Source organism: Pantherophis guttatus, chromosome 7, assembly GCF_059756535.1.
Source record: "Pantherophis guttatus breed Tessera chromosome 7, ASM5975653v1, whole genome shotgun sequence".
Lineage (NCBI taxonomy): Eukaryota > Metazoa > Chordata > Lepidosauria > Squamata > Colubridae > Pantherophis > Pantherophis guttatus.
The window spans coordinates 44,452,277-44,479,760 of NC_142069.1; the positions used below are offsets into that span (position 1 = coordinate 44,452,277).

Genomic DNA, 27,484 nt, shown 5'->3' on the forward strand with positions numbered 1-27,484 from the left:
AGCAGTCAGTTTTCCTAGCTGTTCTGAGAATACAATTACAATGGAGAAATACAGTTTATCATTGGTCTGATCATCACTGTATACTGCCAAATCTGGGCTGTTCAGTGACATTAATTCATTTCCTCAGTCCCACAATCTATTTCGGTATTTATCAATAGAACTGCCATGTTGTCTGGATTTAATTTCATGTTCTTTTCCTTGTTTAGTCATTACAGTTCAATGATGTCCAAGCTATTGAATATTTCCTTGGAACTGGATAATAAGGAGCAAGAGCTAAGTATTATCAATATAATAATGTAGATGATATGCAGTAGATCAATCCTTGTGTATTTCTCAGCTATTCATTAAAGCAGAAATACTTTTTCAGGTTTCTATGCAAACTTGAAAAAAGATCCTGTTGCTCTAAAAATGTGACAGAATATCAAACAGACCAAGAAACAGCAGAAGAAAAAACAAGAATGATGTAAAATAGACTTATCAGCTCATAGAGACTAGAGCTGGCATGGGCAGGTATACTGTAAGAAAAAACTTTACCTTAATTATGTTAAGTTGAGCATGACAACTGCTTTGACAGGCTTTCAAATTTTGTTATGTTACCCTATTGGCAATATTTTTCTTGAAAGTGGCTCTTTTTTCCTGAGTTTGCTAGCTTTGTTGAACTACCTTAATGGACAGTAGAAGAGTGCTATGCATCTGTGAAGTATGAACTATTTCTTTCAAATAATATTTAAGAATACAAAATTCTAACTTATTTTATGTTATGTATGCTATTGGAATGTTAAAAATAACGACCCAGAGGTTTAATCTTAAATGAGCAAATTACCTGTGTGTTCTATAAGCTGCCCACATTAAAGGTGTCATTCCATTTTGATCCATCATATCAACATCCTGATGAAAACAGAAATAATCACATATAAAAAGAGAATACCAAGGGAAAACATCTGGATACCTCCTCTGAAGGAAACTAAGACAGTATAATACTATGCTATTATGAAGTATTTTAGATGTTGACTGAAGGTTTTATATTTTTGCAGATTATATTAAACAATTTTGTGTGCATGCTCTTACACCTACAACAGTTTGTTGTAGGTGTAAGAGCACCATCTACTGTTTTAGGTCAGTCATTTCTGTAAATGAAATTACAAATAATCCTCAATTTACGACCACAATTGAATCCAAAATTTCTGGCACCAAGTAAAACATTTGTTAAGTGAATTTTGGTCCTTTTTACAACCTTTTTTGCCACAGTTGTTAAGTGAATCACTGCAGCTATTAAGTTAGTAATACGGTTGTTAAGTGAATCTGGTTTCCCCATTGACTTTGCTTGTCATAAAGTCACAAAAGGTAATCACGTGACCCTGGGACACTGCAACTGACATAAATACGAGTCAGTTGTCAAGCATCTGAATTTTGATCACATGTCCATGGGAATGCTGCAATGGTCATGTGAAAAATGCCGATAAGTAATATTTTTCAGTGCCGTTGTAACTTTGAACAGTCACTAAATGAACTGCTGTAAGTTGAGGAATACCTGAATTTTATGCAGGTAGTCCTCGAGATACGACTGTAATGGAGCCTGCCCATTAGGGTTGTATGTCATGGCCGTCGTTATGTGAAACGTGTCCATTTGTGAGTGGGGACAAAAAGGTGGCTGCATTTTGGTCGCTGCCACATAGCCCGGGGACAAACTACTTTGTTCTTCTACCTTACCAACTGTTGCAGAAGCTTTCAGCAGAACTGTGCAGATCTCTCGAAGGCAGCAAAATGCAGCAAATTCTGGTGTCCATTTTGTCCTGCCCACAAACAGACGGGACAAAATAGTGGCCACATTTGGATCGTTGCTGCACAGGCCAAGGATACATGGTCTGCCTACTTCCACAACCTAAGGTCTGGAAAGGTAAGTGTGAGATGTAATGGCTGCGTGGAATGGAGGCCCAAGCCTTGCAGGATTCCAGCAAAATGGGATGGGGGAGAGAGTCGGGAGGGTGTTATAGGTTGTAAGGGTGAATAACCATAGGCTTCTAAGTATTATCTCCAATTAAACCAATTAAATTCCCTATTTGCAATTGAGTCCATTTAGATAATATAAAACAATTTACTAGTACTATATTCAACTATTCAGTGGTAAGTTCTGTTGACTTCAAAGAATTATACCCAGGAAGTTATGCATAGTACTGCATAATCTCAGAAATGCAATTATAAAATACATGTGAATATGTAATTGTCACTCCTAAAGTTATGAAACAAATGTACATACCTGTCCCTTGGCTATTAGGTAAGCAACAATAGATGTATGTCCAAACTGGGCTGCTAAATGAATACAACTACATCCTTCTCCATCAATTAATGATGGATCTGCACCATATTTCATAAGCTGTACAACCATTGATAAATGACCCTGTCTAAAACAATAAAAACAGCATTAAATTTTGTAATGTAGCTTTTCCTTTATTTGTAAATTATTTCACGTAGAGGAGAAATACAAACTTATTTAAGTCTATCTATTTACAAGATCATTTGTTCTCAAAATCATCCTAGGTAACAATTTCAAAAATGTTGCTAACTTCATATTTCTTGAAAGTGAGAATTTTACCTTTATTTAGCCAGCTGAACAACTTGACTGAACAATTTTTATGCTATTCCAAGTCCTTAATATGTCAGATAAGGAAAAATCCATATTTGCTAAGACTTCTAACAATTATTAAATATACAGTGCATAATTTTTAAAAACCATGGTAAATATGCATAAAATAACACATAAATGTCAATGTCCCAAACTAAAACCGAAACAAACTCAGCAGTAACAGAAGAACCCAACTGGCAGCTACTTACTCTTTGGAGCATCTACTTTCAGTGTCTTCTAAAATAAATACAGGGAGTCCTAGACTTACAACCTCAAGAATGTCCAAAATTTCTGTTGCTAATCAAGGCAGCCGTTAAGCATGATTTGCCCCATTTTATGACTTTTTTGCCTCAGTAAAATGAATCACTAGAGCTAAGTGAATCGTGCAGTCATTAAACAAATCTGGCTTGTTGGAAGCTAGTAGGGAAGGTTACATGACCCTGGGTCAGTGCAACTGTCATAAATACCGTATTTTTCAGAGTATAAGACGCACCTTTTCCCCCCAAAAAGAGGGTGAAAATCTGGGTGCGTCTTATACTCCGAATGTAGCCTCACCCAGCCTCACAAACAGAGATTGCAGAGGCTGAAAGAAGCCTCTGAAAGAAGCTTCAGAAAAAAAGCCTCTGAAAGGCTTTTATCTAAAATAATATGGCAAGCAACAAAAGAAGAATCAGGTCAAACTATGTTAACAAATCTGGAGAATGACACAATAACCAACAGATCGGAAGAAGTTAATCTACATACCAATACCAAAGAAAGGAGATTGAACAGAGTACAGATAGTCCTTCAGAATAAAAGCCTCTGAAAGAAGTTTCAGAAAAAAAGCCTCTGAAAGAAGCTTCAGGAAAAAAGCCTCTGAAAGAAGCTTCAGAAAAAAAGCCTTTTTTTCTGAAGCTCTGTTTCAGAGGCTTTCAGAGGCAGAAAAAAAGTTTTTTCTGAAACAGAGTTTCAGAAGTTTCAGAGGCAGAAAAAAAAAGCAAAGCACAGAGCTCACAACCAAGGAACCTGTTGCTAAAATTTACCTCTGGAAACAGTTGATTGGGGTTATTCTGGGAGGCCGATTCACCCACCAATCAGCTTTTTTCTTATTTTCCTCCCCCAAAACTAAGGTGCGATTTATATTCCAAAAAATACAGTACATGCCAGGTGCAAAGCGCCTGAATTTTGATCAAGTGGCTATGGGGATGCTGCAACGATCATGTGAAACCTGGTCATAATTTACTTTTTTCAGTGTTCTTATAACTTCAAGTGGTCACTAAAAGAATGGTTGTAAAGGGGCGTTGGTCCTACCTGATACGCTCCTTCTCGTTAAGTGGAGACAGCAGCCAGGATGGGTAGCAGCAGCCAATCAGCATGAAGGACTGAATCTATCAATCATCAAGTCCCGCCCTTGTTGCCTGGCAGACCCGCTTTTGGCGAAGAACTGAAGAGATAGACTCGACGTGTGGGAGACGAAGAACAAAGTTCATAAGAAGAAAGTTAGAAGCACCAGACTGACGAAACACCAAGGGGAGGGTCTGGCTGCTGTCTCCACTCAACGAGAAGGAGCGTATCAGGTAGGACCAACACCCCTTCTCCATTGAGAGTGGAGACAGCAGCCAGGATGGGACATACCCCAGTTCACTGTCCCGAAGTCAGGGTGGGACCAGGCTGGTGCAAAACGTCCTCCCCAGAAACAACCTGTTGCAACACCTGCCTACCAAACGCAGCTTCTGCTGATGCAAATGAGTCAATTTTATAGTGCCGAATAAAGGGAACAGGTGAAGCCCACGTAGCCGCCCGGCAAATTTCCAACAATGAAGCCTGAGTAGACCAGGCTGCCAACGTGGATGCACTGCGGGTGGAATGCGCTGTTACACGTGCCAGTCATGGAAGAGAACGGAAGTCGTAGACCGAAGCAATGGTCTGTCGAATCCAACGACCGATCGTAGAAGCCGTCACTCGGAGACCCAGGGAGACAGGTAAGAAGGATACAAACATCGACTCTGAACGGCGGACCCCAGCCGTTCTCTTTAGGTATATTTGCAGAGCTCGCCTGACGTCCAAGGTGTGCCAACGGCGTTCCCGAGGATGAGACGGTCTGGGACAGAAGTTAGGTAATATGAGCTCCTGGGAGCGATGAAACACAGAGTTGATCTTTGGGATGAAACTAGGGTCCAGTCGGAACACCACACGGTCAGCATGAAACACGCAAAGATCAGAGCGAATTGACAAGGCGGCAATCTCTGAAATACGGCGGGCTGAAGTTATGACCACCAAGAAGGCCTTGCAGGATAACAACCAGAGGCTCGTTGTCCACAAAGGTTCATAAGGAAGACCCATAAGCGAGTTCAAAACCAATGGTAAGTCCCAAGTAGGATAGCGGTGCAATACTGGAGGAGACATGTTAGAAGCACCCCAGAGGAAACGGCGGATCAGAGGATGTTGTGCCAAGGACGAGAGAGAACCACAGTGAAGTACTGAGGAGATAGCCACCACCTGGCGTCTCAAGGTGTTAGGTGAAAGGCCCTCCGAGAAGCCCTCCTGAAGGAACACCAACACGTCCACAATAGATGCCTGAAGGGGAGACACATCATGACGGGCACAACACGAGCAGAAAGCCCGCCAGGTAGCCGAGTAAACTCGGTCTGTCGAAGGGCGGCGGGAGGCCTGAATAATCCGAATCACGTTGCCTGGAATGTGTGTGTCACTCAGACATCGCCGCTCAACCGCCAGGCAGTCAGACTGAGCCAAGGCAGGTCTGGGTGAAACAAGGCACCTTGAGTGAGAACGTCCTGATCGAGCGGAAGACGCCAAGGAGGGGCGACTGACAGAGACACAAGGTCCGAAAACCAAGGCCTCCGAGGCCAGTGGGGAGCCAACAATATCACCTCCGCCTGCTCTGTCAGGATCTTGCGAATGACCTTGGGAATTAGCGAGGTCAGAGGAAAGGCGTACAAGAGACCCCGTGGCCAAGGGGATCGCAGAGCATCCATGGCAACGGCCTAATACTCCGGGTATCGGGCGAAGAAGAGAGGTAGCTGGGCATTCAGGTGCATGGCAAAGAGGTCGACCACAGGAACGCCGAAGTGATGAATCAGATCTTGAAAAATGCGAGGATGAAGTTGCCACTCCACATTGTCCACCTGTTGACGACTCAGCCAATCCGCCTGAGTATTGCTGGTTCCAGAAATGTGTTCTGCGCGAAGGGAGCTGAGATGGCGTTCCACCCAGAGACCTAACTTCAGCGCCACGGAAAGCAGAGACTTCGACCTGGTGCCTCTCAATTTGTTGAGGTGTGCCTTGGCAGTGACATTGTCCGTGAGCACCAGAACGTGTGCACCGGACACCAGGTGGCAGAAGGCTCGGAGAGCCAGGAAGACAGCCTGCAATTCCAGCCAGTTGATTGGACGGGCGGCTTCTTGGACGGTCCAAGTTCCTTGAGCTATCTGCCCCTGGCAATGAGCCCCCCAGCCGTGAAGACTGGCATCCGAGGTGATCACCACCCATTGAGGTTCGAAGAAGAGGGAGCCGGCCGACAGAGCCGGCGACGTCCACCACCTGAGGGACTTGCGAACTGCTGAGGGAACAGGAATCGGCCTGGATGATGTGGCCCTGCCCACCTTCTGTAAAGGTAAAAGAAACCATTGAAGCTCCCGGGCGTGGAGCTGAGCCCAGGGAACAATGGTTATGGCCGAAATCATCTTCCCCAAGAATTGGGAAAGAACGTAAGGGGAAACAGCACGACACCTTTCAATCCTAGATATCAACCCTCGCAGACTATCCTGTCTCTCTGAAGAAAGAAAAACCCTCCCCTGGACAGAGTCAATAAGGGCCCCCAAATGGACCAGGGAGGTACAGGGAATTAAGTGCTCTTCTCAAGATTAATTGAAAAGCCATGACAAGCCAAAGTCTCCAGAGTGAGCTGGAGATCCCGGGTAGCCTGTTGGAGGGACGAGGACAAAACAAGAATATCGTCCAGGTAGCAAAGTAATCTAACCGAACGAACCCTGAAGTAAGCAGCTAAGGCTGCTAATACCTTAGTAAAGGTACGGGGGGCAGAGGAGGGGCCAAAGGGTAAGGCCCTGTATTGATAATGGACCCCCCGTAAAAAAATCTCAAATAACGCCTATGGGAATGACAAATTGGGATATGCAAAGAGGCCTCAGTTAGATCTATCGAAGAAAGGAGATCGCCCCTCCTAACGCCGTCAAGAATGGATTTTAAAGATTGCATCTTGAATTTTCGGTATACTACATACCGATTTAACCTTTTAAGGTCCAGAATGGGTCTCCACCGCCCCGAGGACTTAGGCACCAGAAAAACCCGGGAATAGAATCCCGTACCCCATTGATCAGGGGGAACAAGTTGGATAGCCCTGATGGAAAGGAGATGCTGAACCGCAGCGTCCATAAGGACCCGTTTTTCCAGATTACGAGAAATCGGACAGCAAACAAAGACACTCGGAGGAGGGGAAAGGAATTCAATGGCCAAACCAGATTTTAAGGTGGCCAGGACCCATCTATCGGAAATGGATCTCTCCCAAGAGGCAGCAAAGAGAGCCAATCTGCCACCTATGGGAGGACCTGAGATGCAACTAGCACCGGTGCCAGTAGGAACGACCTCCTCCCCCCCGAAAGGGCCGTTTAGAAACAAAGGGCCTACCCCGAACTGATCTATCCTGAGAACCCCGGAACCTATTAAAGTTAGTGGAAGGCCGAGGAGACCCAAAGGAGGAAGACCCACCCGCATCATTACCTCTAAACTGAGAACGAGGGGTGTAAGGGGAAAAACGGGACTCCCCCCTGCGAAACACAGGTGACAAAATCTTCTTTTTGTCTCTCGTTTCAGTGAGAAACGGATCCAAGGCGTCCCCAAACAATCTGGCACCCCCAAAGGGAACCGAGGCTAGGCGCCATTTATGTCTGGCGTCAGCCTGCCAGTGACGCAACCACACTAAACAGCGGGCAGCCACAGAGGAAGCCAGGGCCTTAGAAGTGAAACGGGCGGCAATTAAGGAAGAGTCCGCTGAAAACTGCAGGGCAGCCACAATTTTGTTAAGGTCCTGCTTGATCCGCAGGTCATCAGGCGGCAATTTTTCCTGCAGCTGCCACAACCAGAGCAGAGTAGTACGGTTAAAAAAGGAAGCCGTGGTTGCAGCTCGAATAGCCCAGGCGGATCCTTGATGTGCTCGTTGTAGGACTAAGTCTGATCGACGTTCGTCCGGGCGTAATGCTTCATCCGGATCCCCAGGGACGTTGACATTAGGCAGTAAGGCGACGATGGGAGCGTCGACAGAGGGAATTTGAAGGATGGAGTCCAAATCCGTAGCCACATGAAAGTTCTTTCGGTCGTTGGCCGAAGGCAGGACAGCCAGAGTTGGAGAAGACCACTGTCGCTTTACTGTGTCCAAGAAGAGCGGTGGAGTCGGCATAGATATAGTTGGTTTAGCAGGTTCGGCAAACATGGGGTCCAACGAGTCAGCTGAAGAGGCGGGCACTGGATCCACGACTGGAGAGGACATACAAACCGTGGAAACGGCCTTAAACAGTAGCGACTTGAATAATGATTGTGGAAACAACCTCGTAAAGGAGGGCTGGTCCAGTGGAAGATTATCATTGTCTGAGAGACCCGAGTCGCTGTACTCAGCATCCGCCAAGGCCGAAGGCTGACTAGAATGAGAGTAGGAAGGAGAATTAGGAGCCCTGTGCTGTACCCTTTCAGGTGCCGACCGTTCCAGAGAAACGGGAGAAGCTGATCTCACAGAACCCGCACGGCTGGAAAGGCAGGAACGGGCGGCCAGAGATCACTGCACCGCCGCCTCAATCATGCGTTGGATCTGGTCCGGGGACAGCTGTCCAGGAACATGCACGGGCACAGGCTCAGGGTCGGAGGATGCCGGAGGAGGAGGCAGAGAAGAGCCCCGTGGAGGCTCCGGATTCGAGGAAACCGGCTGGCCAGAGGTCTCAGATCCCCAGAGGTCCGCAGTAGAGATGGTAACTGGACAATCCTGGAGCGACATTTGATCAGGCGTGACCGGACAAGAAGTAGTCGCCGGAGCCGGAGTCACCCCCACGGCAGAAGGCTGAGTGACAGCGCAGGTAAGATCAGCGCAGGCCTTGTCGCATAATTTTTTCAAAACTTTGTCCCTTCTTTTTTCAGCTCTGGAAATCAAGACCTGTTTATCAGACTTACGACGGGCGTTAGACGCGTGTAAAGCTGGGGATGGCTCCTGAGAGGCCTCCCGAGCTAAAGGCTGGTCAGCAGACTGAGGGTCTGGGCGACCACTTTCAGCAGCTCCGGCCTTACGGCCGTGCTTTAACTTTGCCAGCGCCTTCGGCATAATGGCTGGCAAGGAGCTCACGTGCAACAGCAAAGGGAGCGCAGGAAGCTCCACAAGGCCACAAAGTCAATGTGAGCAGGCCAAGACAATAAGGGAGCGTAAAAACTCCTCTGGTAAGCGTTTTGCAAGTTCACAGTGCAAAAGAGCCAGGGGGCGCGAAGTCAAATTTTGCTCCAATGAGGCACTTGATGAGGCAATAACACCCTGGCAGGAAGTGCAAAGGGGATCCAAATAGCTTGGCCACTAAATGGAAGCAGAAGCTCCACTATTCCTGTGATCCAACAAGTCCAGTAACTTTAAGAGCCGTCAATCAGAAGCAGAGCAGAACAAAAGGTGAGGCTTATCAAATTGAGGCCAGAAACGATGAAAGTAGCAGTCAAAATGGCCACCGCCCTCACTCCGAAGCGAAACCTTCTGCTGGCAAGGAGATCTCAGTGTTGAGAGAAGCAAACAAAATGGCTGCCGCCCTTACTCCGAAGCTAAACCTTCTGTTGGCAAGGAGACCTCAGAGTTGAAAGAAGCAAAAAAAATGGCCGCCGCCCTTACTCTGAAGCTAGGACCTACTGAGGGCAGTCAAAATGGCCGTCGCAGGCTCCAACGATGGAAATTGCAGAGGGCGAGCAAAGGGAAACAAAATGGCCACCGCGACTTGCCGATAATAATCTTTTGCCACCCAATTTGCAACGGAGGCTAAAACGGCCGTCAAGCAGAGTTAGTCCCTCTGGGAAGCCTCCAAGCCCAGGCAAATCAATAAGGAAGGCAAGCGCCCCCCCCCCAGGGGTACTAAACTCAGGAATAACATCCTGTGGAGAAGGGCAAGTAGAAAGCTGAATACCACATGCAATGTCGTTAAGCAGTCCGAGAGTCGATCCAACCGATAAGGGGGAATAGAGGAAAACAGTAGTCTAGAAGTCCAAAGTCAAAAAGCCAGAGAAACCATCCAAATAGAGCTAAATAGCCAGAAAAAAGGTAGAGCTAAAGACCCACACGCCAGATCAAGCTGAAGGACTGAGTCAAAAGCGGGTCTGCCCGGCAACAAGGGCGGGACTTGATGATTGATAGACTCAGTCCTTCATGCTGATTGGCTGCTGCTACCCATCCTGGCTGCTGTCTCCACTCTCAATGGAGAATTGAGCACTACTTGTACACTGAAGATGTCAATCAGGATGCTGTCCAAAAAGCCAGTACTACTACAAAACCAGCAGCTCTGTGCATCACTCCCCCAACCTTTGTGGAAATGGGATATTACCTACATCTTCTCTGGGACAACTGAGTCAGTCATGTCAGTTCCAGTTGCAGAATATGGCTCAAGAGAATGCTCAGTGCCAAGCTATACAGGACTTTAGAAATGGAAACCAACATTTTGAAATGCATCCATAAACTTATTGAAAGCTCATGCAGGGGTTTCAGTAAAATATGCTCCTGGCAATGTTTCCTCTACAACCTAACAGGCAGGTTTCAAATCAACTGTGAATTCCAGTTGTTCTTCAAAGCAGCCCTGCACTAAACATTGCACTAGTACAAATGAGTGGTGATGATATGAGTTATTCTAGGTATGTCTTTCTGCTACAGATAGGAGCAGTTGATTTACCAAAAAGAAAAACCTGAAACAAATGCTGACCTAGCTATAGCCTACACCTGCCCAGCAAACAATAGCTGTGAGTCCAAGTTGCAGATCTGCTTTTTCAGAGTCTGACAGAGATGATATAAAAACTCAATGTCAACCAGCAGCTCTTTCTTGCTGGATTTAATTTGCAGTAGTGTTGCAAAACTGTTTAATAAACATTAATTAATAATGAAAGTATGTGAAAACATCCAATTTTCCCCACCTAGTTGCCCAGTGGAGTGGTGTGGAGTTCAGGTCACCTCCTAGCTGGTCAACAATAGCACCTTTTGATATGTAGTACCTGTAGACAAAGAATAAATGTAACTCTAATAATAGGAAGACAGAAAATGGTAACACTTTCATCAAGAAATGCAGGATACAAAAAGAGCTTTTATAAACATGGAAAACAGTATTTTATATTCATTATAGTTTTGGATTAATCAGTAAATGATATACTCCTTTTAAATAGTAAAAGATTAAGGGAATCAAAGTGCATTTAAGGTGAATACAGTTCTCAAAAAACAATGACTAATCAGAAAACTAACTTTTAAAATAAAACTGTTACTTGCATAACTATATAGAGAAATTAACTGAAAAATGTTTTAAATGCATCTTCATTCATGCTGTTACCATTAGTTTTTATCAGATTAAAAAAAACCAAAGACTAACTGCAGACCTTCATTGAAGTTGGGTGGCCAATAAATTTAAAAAAATTCCATATTCACTGTGGGGAGGCCAAACAGTAATTTGCAGAATCACTGCTCAAGAAGCATTAAACATTTGAAAGGTAATGTACATATAATCCATGTAAACTGACTTTATCTCCAATGTTCTTCTCTGCATCATATCCTACTGTGAAAGGAGATAATCACCAGGAAAGTTTCTCATTTGTGGTGATCCATTTGCCTAATTTGTCACCTTTTCAGTGCCTATGACTTTTAAGCTTTTAAAAGCTTTTTAAAAGCTTCTGTTTCATTTTAGTTGTTTTATGCTACATTTTAATAATATAAATTACCCAGCAATCTTAGAATGAAAAACACTATACAGGTTCATAAAACAAAAAAGCTTTCTCCGAGCAACGTGCATAGCAATCCTACTTCTTTATGAACTCCTTGACTATTAAAAAGCTGAAAAATAGTCTTGATTTCATTGCTACATAAGCAGTTACAGTAGCTGACAGGCTTCTCTCCAATCCCTTATGTACCATTTCATCTACTGCAGACTGCAGGTGGTGTCAGCTGACAAAAGAACATCGATGATAGTATTTAAAAGCAGTAGATTGAAATTTTGTAGTTATGCCAAGTAAACTGGACTGGAGAGATTTTAAATATTTTAAGTAACCACATTTAAATGTTGCTTTTATAAGCAAAAATTTTATGAATTATGTATGAATTCCAAAACTGTTAGTATTTATTTTATATATAATATAGTGTGTATAAGTGTATTAATATATTGAATATTATATTTGTATTTTCTGTTCTAGAATATTCTTATTTAAACTTTATGACGGTAATCCTCAAGATGACAGTATCAAATAATTCAAATATCTCATAAAAATAATGCATGCCATTAGCCTGACAGAGGCACAATTCTCTACAAATGTCTCTAATCAGTTTGCCTTTGGCTTCATTTTCCATACTAGGCATTTATTTTGATGAACATAAATAAACTTCATTTGTTCTTTAAATACAGCTTTCCTTATATTTCAAACTAAACAAATTAAGCTTTTTCAAGGCACTACATATTGTTTCAGTAATGACTAAAGTGAAAATGGAAATTATACCATTTATTAGTGAAAAAATGAAACAGCTACTCTATTTTTTTAGTTTATTAATCTAAAATGATAGAAATTTAACTATTGGCAACCTATAGTTTTGACCATTACAGAATAAGTATTTGAAAAATGGCTGTCAAAAGCTATAGACAACCCTAAATTAATATTTTTATCAACTACTATTTATTGAGGAAATAGTTCAATAGAGGAAAAACACTAAAAAAGAATAGTCACCATTTGAATGAACAAACAAACAAACAAACAAACAAATGAACAAACTAACTAACTTTTCTTACAGCCATTGGCCAATCAGTTAATTGCTATTTAATGTATATGACTACACAATGTATTTATGCCTAATCCAACTATGTTAGAAATATGGAGTTAAAATCCTATTACGAAAATTAAAAACTGATGGTCGCAGAAAAGTAGCACTTACTTCACTAAATCTAATCTGTTGTTGATTGCAGCCCAATGGAGAAGCGTAACATTTTCTTTATCAGGTTGCCGTACATCATAGCCTGCCTCTACCAACTCACAACAACGATCATATATTCCATACCTTGAAGAAAAGTCTAATTAGTCAGTAATTCTGAATTAATCGAACTTAATATTTGAATTTGAACACCACTGGACAGAATACAGAAAAAAGAGAGACATCTCTCTTATTTTCTTTTTCCAAATGACTTCTACATTTAAAATGCAATGCACATATTTTCCTGTTCTTCCAAGGTGAAATATTATTGTTTCTGCCCTACATAATCAATATTACATATCAATAAAAACTTTATATACTTTCATTATGTAAACCAAGATTAGATTTAAGAATTAAGAGCCATGGTGGTGCAGAGGTTAGAATGTTGTTATTGCAGGCTAATTCTGCCGATTTCCAGGGGTTCAATCCATACCGGCTCAAGGTTGACTCAGCCTTCCATCCTTCCAAGGTCGGCAAAATGAGGACCCAGATTGTTGGGAGCAATATGCTGACTATGTAAAACTGCTTAAGAGAGGGCTGTAAACCACCATGAAGCGGTATATAAGTCTAAGTGTTATTGCTACCGTATTCACATTTTTACAACAAGGAAAAAGTTTTTAGGCTAGTAATCAAAGTTACCACAAAAACTATTTTGTTTTATGAAGCTGCCATATATGCCTGTTCATTGTTATTACAATACTTACTTGAGGACAAGGAAGCAATAACTAGTTTTCATAAAATGTGTGTGGGTGTTAGTCTTTTGTTGTGAGGCAACTAGATAATTACAAGTAGTCCTTGAGGTACAAACGGCTGGCTAACAACTGTACTGTTCATTTGCACACAGTTTAAGATTGCTTGCAGAAAGATACTTTGCAGTCAATTGTACTGTGTTTGTTTGCTTTGAGGATTAGTGTGAAATACTATAGATTGTAGAACAGCTGATGGGTGGGCAGTTTTTTCCAAAGACTCGACCTGGAACCCTGCAATTTTACCCCCATCACAATTTAAGTCTGGGCACTTGCCTGGAGGTGCTGCGGTTCAGAAGTAAAGGAACGCCTAGCCTTGCCAGAACAGCTGATGGGCGGGCAGCAGCATTCCCTCTGGAGGCTCCAGCTGGGGAGCCCGGCAAATTCCCTAGCCTCTCAGTTCACTTAAGGGTGGCAGAGGTCATTTATGAATCAAAGCAAACAGTAAGCCCAATCTTCAATCATTTAGAGACCCGGTTGATTTGCTTAATGAGCATATTTCAAAAATGTCATTAAAATGAGTCCAATTCATTTTACAAAATTTTGACTTACGACCCTAATGGGAAGGCTCCATTAGGGTCATAGCTTGAGGACTATCTGTAAATCATGGAGATAATAATTATTCATCACCATTACTTTCATCTATTCCTTCTCCACCCTTCATCAATGCATTATTTATAAAATCTTCTAAATTTCTAAAGCATTCAGAATGAAAACACAGAGTTTGGCAATCCTGATTTAAAAAGTGCACTCTCAACATGTGCAATTTCATTGACTCAGTTTATACCACCTGTGGAAGAACAAGTTGTGTAACACAGGGGAAGAAACACTCTTTGTCTGCTCCTTTTAAATGGCCCCTCCTGCCTATGCTAGTAGCAGAGGTAAGATAAGAGGCTAGAAGAGGCTTGGTGAGTGACTGCCAAAATCTCCTAAGGCGCTAAGCAGTATTGTAATTGAAGCCCGCTGAAACTGACCAGCAGACGGACTAGTTTGGGATTGTGTAGCCTACAGTAACAGCTGAGTAAGCATCATTATTCAAAGAATAAAAAAGAAACAAGTAAGTAAAATCATTAGATAAAAAGTAAACAACTAAATCATCAATGCTATGCACTATATTTCTATATTTGTTTCATGTGGAAATCAACACTTAAAATATTAATTTTGTATTGTAGAAAAGATTGTTTAGGAGCAAAAGAGTCAAAAGATCTAAACAATCTTTGCTTTTATCACATCCATTCATAATTACATAACAATACAAAATTGTTGTTGGTTGGTTGGTTGGTTATTGGTTGATTTCCAAATGAAACAAATACCTATATGCTGACTAAACAAATACACTTACTGTGTGGCTTTGACAATATCCCATGTGCTGTAATCATCAACGTGGCTTTTGCGCCCAAGAGTTTCATTGTATCCGTGGTTATAGTGACCTTGAGATTTGATTTCCTGAAAAGAAGCAGTTTTATTAAACTATTTGAAATATATTAAAATGTCTAAAACAGAAAAGTATCAGTTCCACTAAATCAGACTGCTGATCCATTTAGGTCAATATACTCTTTTCCACTATAGCTCATATCCCTAGATCAAGTATGGGTAATTTTTGCAATTCAAGTTTCCAGACTTCTAAAGAAGGACAGCCCATTTTTTTCCCTCTGTTTTTAAAAGATTAATAAAAATGAGAATAAACAAATTGCTCCCATTGCCATCCTTAAGACTTCCCTCTCCCTAAAACAGCCTGAAATGATACATCATAAATGTGACCGTATTACTCTGGAGTTTCATAGGCATGATTTTGGACTGATTTGAGGGTAATTTAAATAGCTGAGATAGAATTCATTTTCTCTCTGAAAGCATCTTGGTCCCATCCTGACTTCTATTCAACAAACTGCTGAAATTATGTAATCTCATGATGCCATAGATGCCATAAATTGAGATATGAGAGGCTACATGTAGTTTGTGGGGCACTGATTACCCCCTTCTTCCAGACAGATTACAAACTGGATGAGAGTAACAATCCTCTTTCACTATTAATCCCCAAACGATATTCAAGCACACTGTTGCTAAATCTGGGCTTTCCGTACGGCTATTGTAAGATTTCCTTCAAAGTCAGGAAGCACTTACATCAACAATTTCAGCAAAAATTGCACATTAGTTTCAATGTAGCTTATTTTGATGTAACCACTGTTTTATTTATATCCATATATATAGTTTGCATTAATAACTCTAGTTACAAAACTAGCTAATATACAAATAGATGTACAATTAAAATAATTACTTTAAAATATGATCATAAAAAAGAGATGAAAAGATATACAATTCTTTTACTTAATATTATTAGATATATACACAGCATTTCATTCAAGAGTTCAAGAGGCATACAGAGTGGTCCCTCTTTTCTTATTTTTTTCCTCAAAGCAATATTCCTGTAAGAGAGAATGAGGCACAAAAAGCAGACTAACTGTACTATGCTTTGTACCTGTTCATTATTTATAAACTTCCCAGATGTACCTCATTTACAGTGGGAATACTTTTATAATCTAGTTTTAGTTACTCACTCTGAATGCTTTCAAATTCGAAAATTTAACAAGAAAATCCCAGTTTAAAGAGCGAATACAGATGAATGAATCCTTCAAAATGAGAACTGTAAAATCTTGTAACCAATTACAACATCAAAGAGTTCCAAAGGATATACTGACACAAAACTCTTGGTAGCAAGTCAGTAGAAAATGGAAGCGAATTGAAATAAATCTATAGAAGAAAGAGAATTCAAACCAAAAAACCTGTACAGTTACAACATCCCCAAATTAACATACCGGTGCTATTAAATATTGATAGTTGGAAATATCACCTGATTAATATGCAAAGAACTATTGTGTTGCCAAGTAATTGACCTGGGACATATTTTGGAATAATTATGTGTTCAAGTCTTAAAATGTGCTTAAAATAGCTACTTTCTTTTAACAAATAAGACATCAATCCCAGGTGCATTCCTGATAGAGAATGGAGATTCCCCAACATGTTTACAATTGTAAAACCTATCAGAATCAAAGATGTATGAATTCAACTATAAAATGTCTATTTTTCATGTTTGAACTCTATTAGACTATAGAAGATAATGGTTCAGATAGCACATTTTTAGACGAAGAAAAGAAAAAAGTTTATTTATAAACCATAGTTTTCGGAGTATAAGTCGCACTTCTCTCCCCCCCCCAAAAAAGAAGGTGGAAATGTTGGTGTGTCTTATACACCGAATACAGCCATTTTTGGCCTCCAGAAACTCCATCCCGCGTGTCCCGTTTTGGTGAAAACGGGCCTGTTTTTTGCAAAATTGGGATGTGCAGAGGGCTTGGGAGGCCTGCAGAGTACTGCTGGGGGCTGGAGAGGGCAAAAACGTGACCCGTGGGGGTTTGGGAGGCCAAAAACAGGCCCATTTTTTGCAAAACCAGGCACTTTTTTGCAAAATGGGGGTGTTTTGCCCTCCCCAGCCCCAGGAGCACTCTGCAGGCCTCCCAAACCCTTTGCGCATCCCGTTTTTGTGAAAAAATATTTTTTGCAAAAACAGGATGTGCAGAAGGTTTGGGGGGCCTGCAGAGTGCTCCTAGGGCCGGGGAGGGCAAAACTTTTTTTTTCTTGTTTACCTCTTCGAAATCTTGGTGCGTCTTATACTCCAGCGTGCCTTATAGTCTGAAAAATATGGTACCTTATTATTTCTATAGAATTTAACTCTGTTGCCCTGACAGTCCTCTAGGGAAGAAAAGATTTTAAAAAGCTGATGACTGTAGTGGAATGAAGAACCAAGCAAGTAGGCAGGCTCTTAATTCCCCTCTGGACAAGGAAAGGACTTGGGATCAAAAACAAATGCTTCATACAGTTGCTCTTTGAAAAGAAAATGTAAGACAGTGGTATCTGGCAGATTTAGAGTTATGACAGACAATCGAATAGTCATCTTTTTGCTCAAACCAAGGTTGGCACCTTCAAAAGGACACTACTTCCTTTTCTAATCACTTGTGGAAATTACCTTTGAACTGTTTTTCAGCTATTAGGAATTTTTGGATTGATAAGTCTGAAAACAACTGGTGTGTTTCTTCAATACTTAACAATAAAAGTCTTAAATAAAAGTTTAAGGATTTAAATAATTGTTTGGAATAAGCAGCCAAAGGATGCTCAGAATTTTGACTTTGGAAAGTTGCAAGCAGAGTAAGATTCCAGATGGATCTGAAATAAGAATTTGGAATTGACTATAAGAATCCTTCCCATGGTAAAATGCTTTTGTTTTGAATTATCTTTAAAAACAATGGCAGGATTAGACTTTGAACACTGGATGCCAGAAGGCAACCAGAAGAAACTGAAGATTACAAATAAAGGAGTAGAACACTTAAATTTGACTTCATAGTACAGATGGAGCAAAATATTTTAACACTGGGCATATTGAAGGATATTTTTGAACAATTCATCCAGAAGTTAATTTTAAAAGTGTCTCCCTCTGCAGATTTAAAATACAGATGTTATGGAGGATGAGCAAGTTTTACTAGAAAAGTTTGAGACTGCCCTGAAAGTAAATTTTAAAATGACAGGCTACAAGAATGATACAGAAAAAGATGCTGCACTGACATACAAATAACAAAACAAAAAAGTAATCTGGAAAACTTCATATTGGATTTACTTTTACTTACTTTTACTTTTATTTGATTTATATACCGCCCTCAGGGCGCCCTCAGTTCACCGTCCTAAAGGACTCAGGGCAGTGAACAGCCAACAATAAAATACATACATACAAAATTTAAAAAGCAGAGATAAAATCGAATTAAATAGTTTGGCCCAGACAAATTTAAAACCCCAATCAATTTAAAACAAATTTAAACTTTGAATATTAAAAATACTAAAAAATATTAAAAAATATTAAAAATGTTTAAAAAGAGGGAGAAAGTTAGGCCAGGCCCGCCTGGTGAAATAAAAAGGTTTTTAGAGCGTGGCGGAAGGTGCGCAGATCCGGGATCCTCTGTATCTCCGGGGGGGAGCTCGTTCCAGATAGTAGGTGCCCCCACAGAGAAGGCTCTCCCCCTGGGGGCCGCCAGTCGACTGTTTGGCGGACGGCACCCGGAGGAGCCCCTCTCTATGAGAGTGTACCGGCCAGTGGGAGGCTATTGGTGGTAGTAGGCGGTCCCGCAAGTACCCAGGTCCTGAGCCATGGAGCGCTTTAAAGGTGGTAACCAAACCTTGAAGCGCACCCGGAAGACCACCGGGAGCCAGTGCAGCTCACGCAGGACGGGTGTTACAAAGTAGACTTGTTGAATTTTGTGAGAAGCACCAAAAAACCTGAAAAGAAATCAAGTTCTGTGGCATTTGAAGGGACTAGATCAAGATTCCTAAATGTAAAAGGAAGAAAAATAAAGTTGCTTTATTTGATCAAGGTTAAAATAGATAAGTAATCTCTGCTGATCTTTTGCTGATTAGGATTGAATGACAAGGTTTTAAGATATAAAAATATGTCTGTAGATAAGAGAAGAGATATAGGAAAGAGTTCCTTTGTTACATTTTAAGGGAAGGTAGTAAGTTACAAAATGATTATGATGAAGAGGAAATCATTTCTTTATATATTTATATATTTCTTTATTATATTCTTATTTTTATCTTTTTAATTATAATTTTCAATAAAATTACTATTTTCCAATAGTCACCATTTTCTAAGCATCCACAATTCAATGTTTCTGTAATCCGAGCTCTAGAAATCTTTGAAAGCAAATTAGGAGGAGAGTGTGGGGCTTGGTGGGGTGGGAAGTAAACCCAAAATCTATGGAGATAGGGTGGGGAGGATGGGGGGTAGATAGGTGGAGCATCCCTATAGTCAGCTGTAATGGTAAATGACAACTTTGGGACCAGGTCGTAAGTGGCTTTGGGGGAGGGGGTCTGCTGAAAATTTTAACAGCTGCTAAATGACTGCTCATAAGTTGAGGACTAGCTGTTTTTGTAGACTCCACTGACGACACAGCATAGCACCCCTACTTGGGAACCAGGCTCCCTAGTCAAAGACTTATAAACTAATTAATTGACTGAAAAGTGAAAAAGCCCCCAGTTGTGATCCTTTTTCCCTGACAGCAACACAAAATAATAAACGCCAGGTGACTAGATCTGATCTATAACCATTCCCATCCCTTTGGGAATGGAAGCTTTGGTGATGGAAGCTTTCCTTCTCTGTATGAAAATACAGTCATCCAAGTTAGATATGAAAGAGCTGGCCACCTACTTGCAGATATTCCAATCTATCAAGGAGCGAAAAAGCAGTATTCTAGTTCCCCTGGGTTTAATATCTATTTGAATTCAATGATAGTTGCCTTAACCAAAAAGGAATTCCAACCTCCTGAACTCTGTGACAAGTATTTGGCAATATTGTTTATGCTGATGATACAGCAATTATTTCACCTGCATAGGTGGACCTCAGAAAAAGTCTGCAGGCCTGAATGGAATTCTGTAAGGAGGAAGATTTTACAATCAACTGCTCTAAGACCAAAATTATAGTTTTCTCAGGAAAATCTAGTTATCACGAACATCAGTAGTGTACTGGAAATAATAAAAATTGGGTTATACTAAAGGAGGCAGATACATATAGAGTCCTCGGTTAATGACCATTCTTTTCTCAACATCTGAAGTACTGATGACGCTGAACATGTGATACTTATGACCAGTCCCCAAAGTTCTGACCATCACAACACCCACACAGACACTGATCATAATTCAGGGATTTGTCAACTGGCTCACTCTTATGACAGCTGCAGCACTCTGCAGTCAGGTTATCACCATTTGCAACCTTGCCTGCCAGCTTCTACCAAACAAAGTCAATGGGGAAGCCAGCAGAGAAAGTCACAAGTCACCCATCTAAATTGCTCCTGCTGCTTTTTCTCCCAAGGAGCCATTACAAACTACGAGATTCTAGCAATATTGTAGACCAGTGATGGCTAACCTTTTTGGCACCGAGTGCCCAAACTGGAATGCGCACATGCCAGAACGCCAGAAACTGGAAGGCCAGCTGGCTGGTGTGCATGCACACGCCAGAAACCAGAAGAGTAGCTGGTAACTGTGCGCGTGCCCACAGAGAGGGCTCTGCGTGCCACCTCTGGCACGCATGCCATAGGTTCGCCATCACGGTTGTAGACCATAGTGCACGCCTGCCCGTAGCATCCTCCCACCTGTACTCCATAGCATATGCCTGACCATACTTGTGCAGCACTCAGCTCTGTCATTGAATTGCACTTGCACAGAGCTACAACCCCCACTCCCCTGCATGGGTGCACTGTCATGGTGCTGCAACACCCCTCTGCCCAGCTGCCCTCCATAGCACCTGCCCAAGAGCCAACCAGTTCTTGTAACTTCCTGTTGGCATCCCCCAAGACTTTGCTTATGGAAATCTGCAAGTCTTGGTTATGTGATCTCCTCATTTAATGACTTGAGATCCTCACTTACTAAGTGATGTGGTCACATGACATCGCACTTTATGAATATATCACTTAGCAGTGGAAATTCCAATCCCAATTGCTGTGGTAACCCAAGAACTAAGTACCTGTACCTGCTGACATCAAGCTTTTCAAAGCTAAAACTATGTTTCAAATGCAATACAGTGAAGCCTTCAGACATTATTCAATTTAGGCTTTTTTATAAGTCATAAAGTAAAAAAATCCAGCAATTAACCAATCTAAATTATCAATTAAATCTCCAAGCTAGATGCCTAGTCATTTTCTTCTATTCCATGAAACATTCATATCTCAATCAGAAAACTCTGGATCTTGTTTGGTCAAAGAAAATACAAATTGTGAAAATCATTACTTTTGTTTAAGATTAGATGCCAGCTTAACCTAACAAATTCTTTCCTCTTAGGGAGACAACCACATCCTAACTTAAAATGATTTTAATTTCTGTAAGGTAATCTCCACTGAATCAAGTTCTATTCCTGGTGACTTTAAAGTCATCTCCATGTAAGGTTTTTTGGTAGCAATAAAAAAGCAGATTGTCTTTGACTTCTGCAAGGTTTTTTTTTTAAACTGTGCAATGTAGCCTACAGTTCTTGGCTTTGATCAAATTATAAACTAGGTTTTACACTTCCTAGCTTTTGGGGATCAACCAAGATTGGAAAGAAATTGCCAGAAATCTGAATAATTAATTTCCCCCATGAATAAAAAAATATATAATTATGGTCTTGTACTTCAGCAAGTGCTGAAGGCAAAGGAAGCTTAATTATTAGGAATCCTAGCTGACTGGGTAGATGTTTAACATGTTCTTATATATAAGTTTCCAGGCATCTAAAAGCAGAGAAGGAAGAATGACAAAATGTTATTAATACAGTATTTCTCTCAAAAACCACTTTTGGAAGAAGCCTCTCCAAAAGCCTTTATAGGTAGACCTTGCTTAACAACCATTCATTCAGTGACTGCTCAAAATAATTACAATGCTGAACAAAGGGTTGTACAACCTGTGCACAACATTATGGCAGTTGCAGCCTTCCCCTGCTCCCCCATAGTCCCTTGACTGAGATCTGGACTCTAGGAAACGTGTTCACACTTATAACAGGCTGCCAAGTGCCCCATGATTATGTTTCTCCAGAAAGTCAATGAAGGAACTGGCAGAGACGGTTGCAAGTCACTGCCACCTGGTTCCTGGGGGCTGACTGAAAAAGGTCCATTGGAACTCATTTTGGAAAGGACCTTTTTAATCCAGCCTCTTTGAGAACAGGAGGACTGCTTCCAGATTAATTTTACCCAACCCAGGATGGAATACCTCCACCAAGCAGCCCTGTTGCTCTTAAAGATGCTGGCTAAAAAGTTCATGGCAAAAGCCAAGAGGGATTTTAGCATAGGACGATTGCAGCATGGGGCATTCGGAATCAGTACTGCAAGTGCCCCACGTTAAAATCCAACTTGGATTTCATCATGGACTTTTCAGCCATCATGTTAGAGAGTGGTATGGCTGCCTTTGAGATTGATTTTGTTTCTAAATCCAGCCATGTGCAGCCATTCTGCGCACAGAGGAGGGGAAAACTCCAGCGCTGAGCTGGAGAAAAACTGGGATTTCAAAGATCTGAGCTTCTTTTCTCCAGCCCAAGCTGCAATTCCCTTCTGCCCAGAGGTAGAAAGAGCCTAAAAACATCATGAATCAAGTGCCAGTTTTATGGTGTTTGGAAACTCTTTCTACCTTCAGAAACATTTTGTTGGCTAGATTTCCACACTACAGGTATGCTTCTTAGTAGCAGAAGTTAAGAGAAAATAAGTGAACCCGTATGGAGTACTGTATAATTCACTGGTAGGTCTAGCCAGCTGAGGCCTACTGCTCCGGGGCAGGTTTCCACATACCATGGATGCTGGGCCTCTCAGGGGCTCCCACTCTGAGGCATCCCCATGCAGTAATTGAAGACCTGCAATGAGGGAACTGGGATTGTGGTCACTGAACAAAGCGGTCCCTTGGGCATTTCGCTTAACAGCTACAATGACGACCTAAATTCCAGGCTCAGTTATGGTCAAGGGATAGCTATCCAGTAAAATGGAGTCAATGTAAGTGGAGTACATGTATAATTTGAAAATCAAACTATCCTGTACTTAAGATCAGCTGCTACTTCTTTTAAAGAGAAAGAATTGTAAAGAACAACTGCAGTAACTGGGATAAACAGTGTTCAAATATGTTTATTAAAGCCTAACTGCAAACATTTTTGAAAGCACAGAACATTAACTAATATTTATGTTTTAAGACCCTGAAAGCTAATTAGCATAACTAACTTATTCAGTATAACTTTTAACTCACATATTAATCTTTCTTATTTGCCATTATGATACAATTTTTATATACCAATAAGGTGAACAGTTATATGACCACAGTCTTTTATCCAAACCCTGTTTTTAGCTTGAAGAAACGTGTTCAAATTCATAATGCAGAATTCACTTATTTTAAATATTAAAAACATCAATATTCATGATATAAATTATATAAAAATGAAAACAGACCACCATACAGTGGTACGTTGGTACTCAACTGCTTTGAAACTCACTAAATTTGATACTCAACACATTTTGATGTGGAATTTTTGTCCTGGTCCTCATCATTTGTTTGGTACTCAATGCACAAGCTAGAATTTGTTGGTGTTGGTTGACTCACTACATTATCCCTTAGGGGAAAAATTTGTTTGGTACTCACTATTTTTGGTACTCATGGAACCAATTAATTATGAGTCACCAAGGTACCACTGTATGTGTGGGAGTGTCTGTATATATTTATTTATTTATATATTTTGATATGTAATATCTAGCATTCATGCTTATTGAAATAACAATTATCTAATTCCAAGCAATTAGTATTTTTTTTAAAAATAGATTGTTCGTAAGTGGTAATCTATCAACTTGTTATCTAGCACAGCATTCATAAACTGCAAATCAGGCATAAATTGTCCTACAAATGTTTGTTGTCGGTTTATAGCCTCTTTATAATCCTTCCATTGAATTACATTATTTTTCTTCCTTTTGTAAATTAGGACTCACAACTGTAGCCATCTCTAGCATATGGAAATTGACCCCTGAAGGCTCATTGTAACAAGCAATTACTCGTGATGTCACTAAAACTTACAGAATGCAGAATACTATGAAATTGTGATGTAGAGATGTGTGCTGGGCAATATGTCTCAATGTTAAAAGTCAGTTGACTCCTTCTGGATCTCGGTGGCATTAGGACACAATTATAAAAATTTCTGATTTGTGGAAAAAATAATATTCCTACCATATTCCAAATATCTCTACATTTTCACAACACCTGAACTAAGTGCCTTGGTGGTGCAGTGGACTAAGTGCTGTTATGTAGCACTTAGTTGCCAGCTGCCTGAAATTAGTGCGAGTTCAAATCTCACCAGGCTCAAGGTTGACTCAGCCTTCCATCCTTCCGAGTTAGGTAAATTGAGGACCCGGATTGTGGGGGCAATAAGCTGACTTCGTAGAAACACAGCTTATGGGGGGGCAAAAGCCCTAATAAGCAGGTATATACGAAAGAATGAAGCTATTGCTATAAGTGCATTGTAAGCCGCCCTGAGTCGGAGGAGGGCGGCATATAAATTGAACTAATAAATACTTAAGTATTCAAGACAATCTCTTCTATTCCATAATTCCTGTATATTAGTGAACAGAATTGCTATATTCTAACAATATAAAATATAACTTATAGTTTTTTAAACTTGTTATTATTATGGAATTATTGTGTATATTGTCATTACAGTATGATTAAAGTGTGTCCACTGTCCATTGGACTGCACTATTTTCACTGACAGACAATAGAGTTTTGTATAAGCATTCTCAGAAATAAGTGATTGAATGCCATAAAACTTATTCAAGATAGAGAATTGCAAGCTGCAAAATAAGATTTCCAAATTTAAATTATTGTCTTGAATGAAACTTGAAACTATTGATGAAGAAATATATATATTCCACAAATACTCCTTGATATTTGGCACAGAGACGGAATATCATTTTAATGGTAGAAGCATGTTCTTCAAAGCGGGCGGGCGGGTGGGGGGCTAAAAAGAACAACAAAATAGTCTTCCAGACATTTACCATATTGTAAAAGCTAAAATCAAGTTTCAGATTAACTTAATAGTGAAGATTCTTCTAAATACTAATGCAAAAACTATTACAATGTTTTGTTAGCCCAAGCCATAGGTTTCAATATTGGAAGGAATGGGGCTAACTTCTATGATGCAATGAAGAGCAGATGTTTTAATTGTATATGACATATGATTTTCTAGAAGAAAAAGAAAAATACTTTTCTGAGATTTTTATTATTTTAAGTGTATCTGCAGGCAACCGGTGTACCAAATACAGGTAACGTAAAATATCATCCATTAGGTACTCATTGTATAATCACCTTTCTAACCAAAAATATACAGGATAAAATGGTCACTGTTTCCCAGTAACTGATTTTGGAGAAACAAGTAAGTTTGTCTAATTTCTAGATAAAGATCCATCAAATAATATTTATTGCTATATACTTTAAATCATATTTATAAATAACATAGATCAAGACATACCACCATCAGGCCTCATCTGTATGTGTAATATTATAAGAAAGTAGATCAATAATCCTATGAAATCAGAGAATGTTTTTTAAAGAAGAACTTCTGCATTTTTCAGACACAGAAATTAAAACTGTGAAACCCTCAGGATGTGGTAAATTGTGTAACTCCCTGCTAGAACGATCAGAAAAGTTGAAGTCTTTTTCTAGGCAATAAACTAAACAAAGATATACCGAGCATATAACTGTACCTAATGCTAGTTAAGATGAGAGTGTTTCAGAATCTGAAAACCTCCAAGAGCACAACAGATACGGCACAAACCCATCAATAAGTGCCCCATGTACACCTCTGGGGTAATAGAGGCGCTTTCACACTTTTGGACACCAAGGAAAAAGGGAACTCCGGGGAAACGCAAGCTTAGAATAGCCACCTCAACCAACTTCCTTTCACTTCTACATGGAATAAAAAGGGGAACAGCTGGAAACAAAATCTCTCTCCTCAACCTGTCTACATGGGACAACGGTTTCTACACCCACTTCCCTTCAGCTCACAACCCAGCAAGGATCCCGCCCGCTTCTCTCTCTCTCTCTCTCTCTCTCTCCCTCTCCCTTTCAATCCCTCCTGTGCCTCAGGGCCATCCTCCGCCCCCGCCAGAGAAGGGAGTGTCAAGGAAGGCGGTGGCAGTCACCAGTGTCTGCTCCTCCCCCGTCCTTTGCTCGACCGGATCCTTCTTTCTCAGCTGGGGCTGTAAAACAGCCGAAAACCCACAGGGCCTCACCTCCGAGTGCAAAATAGGAACGCAGCCTGCTTCTTTTTCGTACTCATTTAGAGGCGCCGCCATCTTGGTGCGAACGCACTGCCTGCTGCATGCCGGGTAACGCGCTCCCTCACGACCTCTCTCTCTCTCTCCTCTCTCTCTCTCTCTTTCTCTCTCTGTGCGCGCGAGGGGAGGGGAGGGAGGGGAGGGGTTGGGGTGGGCAGCGCCAGCCCGGCTGGAAGTGGGGGGGGGGGAGAGGGGAGGAAGGCGAGCCGCGGATTGGATGAGCGACTGAAATCGGAGCCCCTTACAGCCATCACAAAATCCCCAGGCCACTTCTGCGGAGCGTACGGGACCGATGTATTTGCGCACATAAATGCTTTTATCTTGATCCCAACTGATCGAGTGCTAGGAAGTTGGGGGAGAAGGAAAGAGATAGATGATCATCCGGGCCAAACTCGGGTTATCCTTCCCTATCTATCAATTCGGGCCGTTTTCTCCAACTCCTCTCAGTGTGCAGGACGGGAACAGGACACTGACGGATTCGAGCTGGGTACAATCCCGAATGGAGAAACGACATTGCTGAAAAGTGAGTTAGGATGCTTCAGATACACGCGACCCAAACTCGTACTCTGGCTGTGTTCACATAACCCAGTATGAATTGTGATAGCCAAAATTCATACGGTTTGCATTATAAATGAAGCTATAAACCATACTTCACAAACTATGAGCTCTGGATGCCCACAACTTGTTACAAACAAGCAAGCAAGCTTAAATTAGCTTAATGTGTGGCACAAAAGCCTCTTGAATGCAGAATTAGGACTCCACATTTTAATCTAGTTTTTCATTGTTTTGCTCTTTTTGTACATCACTGATGGGGTGAGGAGCTGGATTTAGAGTATAATTTATGTAAGGCTAGGGAAAGCACTACTCCAACATTAATAATTTGTTAATTTTCAATATGATAAATTTTTAGGAGGTTTCTTAAAATCTAGTCAATAATATGTAATAAATCAGATGTATTACCCCAATGCTGATATTAAGTTTGGATGATTTTGTAATGGAACTGCTAATCAAAGCAGAGTCCTGGAGGATGTCTCCTCCCAATTTATAGTCAAAAGGGAGGGGAGAATTGAAAAGCCTGAAGGTA

General features: G+C 41.0%; 2 protein-coding genes across 4 annotated transcripts in view; one reads left to right on the forward strand and one right to left on the reverse strand.

The window, feature by feature from the left end:
- Positions 1-26,482, reverse strand: part of ZDHHC17 (zDHHC palmitoyltransferase 17) — a 55,517-nt gene extending 29,035 nt beyond the window's left edge. Inside the window, exons 1-6 of one of the 2 annotated variants that reach the window (XM_060694649.2) lie at positions 26,356-26,482; positions 14,889-14,992; positions 12,765-12,887; positions 10,775-10,852; positions 2,258-2,402; positions 824-888 (exon numbers count right to left, since the gene is read on the reverse strand). In XM_060694649.2, the coding sequence (XP_060550632.1) occupies positions 824-888; positions 2,258-2,402; positions 10,775-10,852; positions 12,765-12,887; positions 14,889-14,992; positions 26,356-26,418 (578 nt within the window). In that variant the 5' untranslated portion in view covers positions 26,419-26,482. Of the gene's footprint in view, positions 1-823; positions 889-2,257; positions 2,403-3,913; positions 4,266-10,774; positions 10,853-12,764; positions 12,888-14,888; positions 14,993-26,355 lie in introns of those variants that run through there. The other variant, XM_087874087.1, reaches the window with a different exon arrangement.
- Positions 26,312-27,484, forward strand: part of OSBPL8 (oxysterol binding protein like 8) — a 125,946-nt gene continuing 124,773 nt past the window's right edge. Inside the window, exon 1 of one of the 2 annotated variants that reach the window (XM_087874084.1) lies at positions 26,312-26,451. The gene's annotated coding sequence lies outside the window, so the exon portion shown is untranslated. Of the gene's footprint in view, positions 26,452-26,613; positions 26,924-27,484 lie in introns of those variants that run through there. The other variant, XM_034402741.3, reaches the window with a different exon arrangement.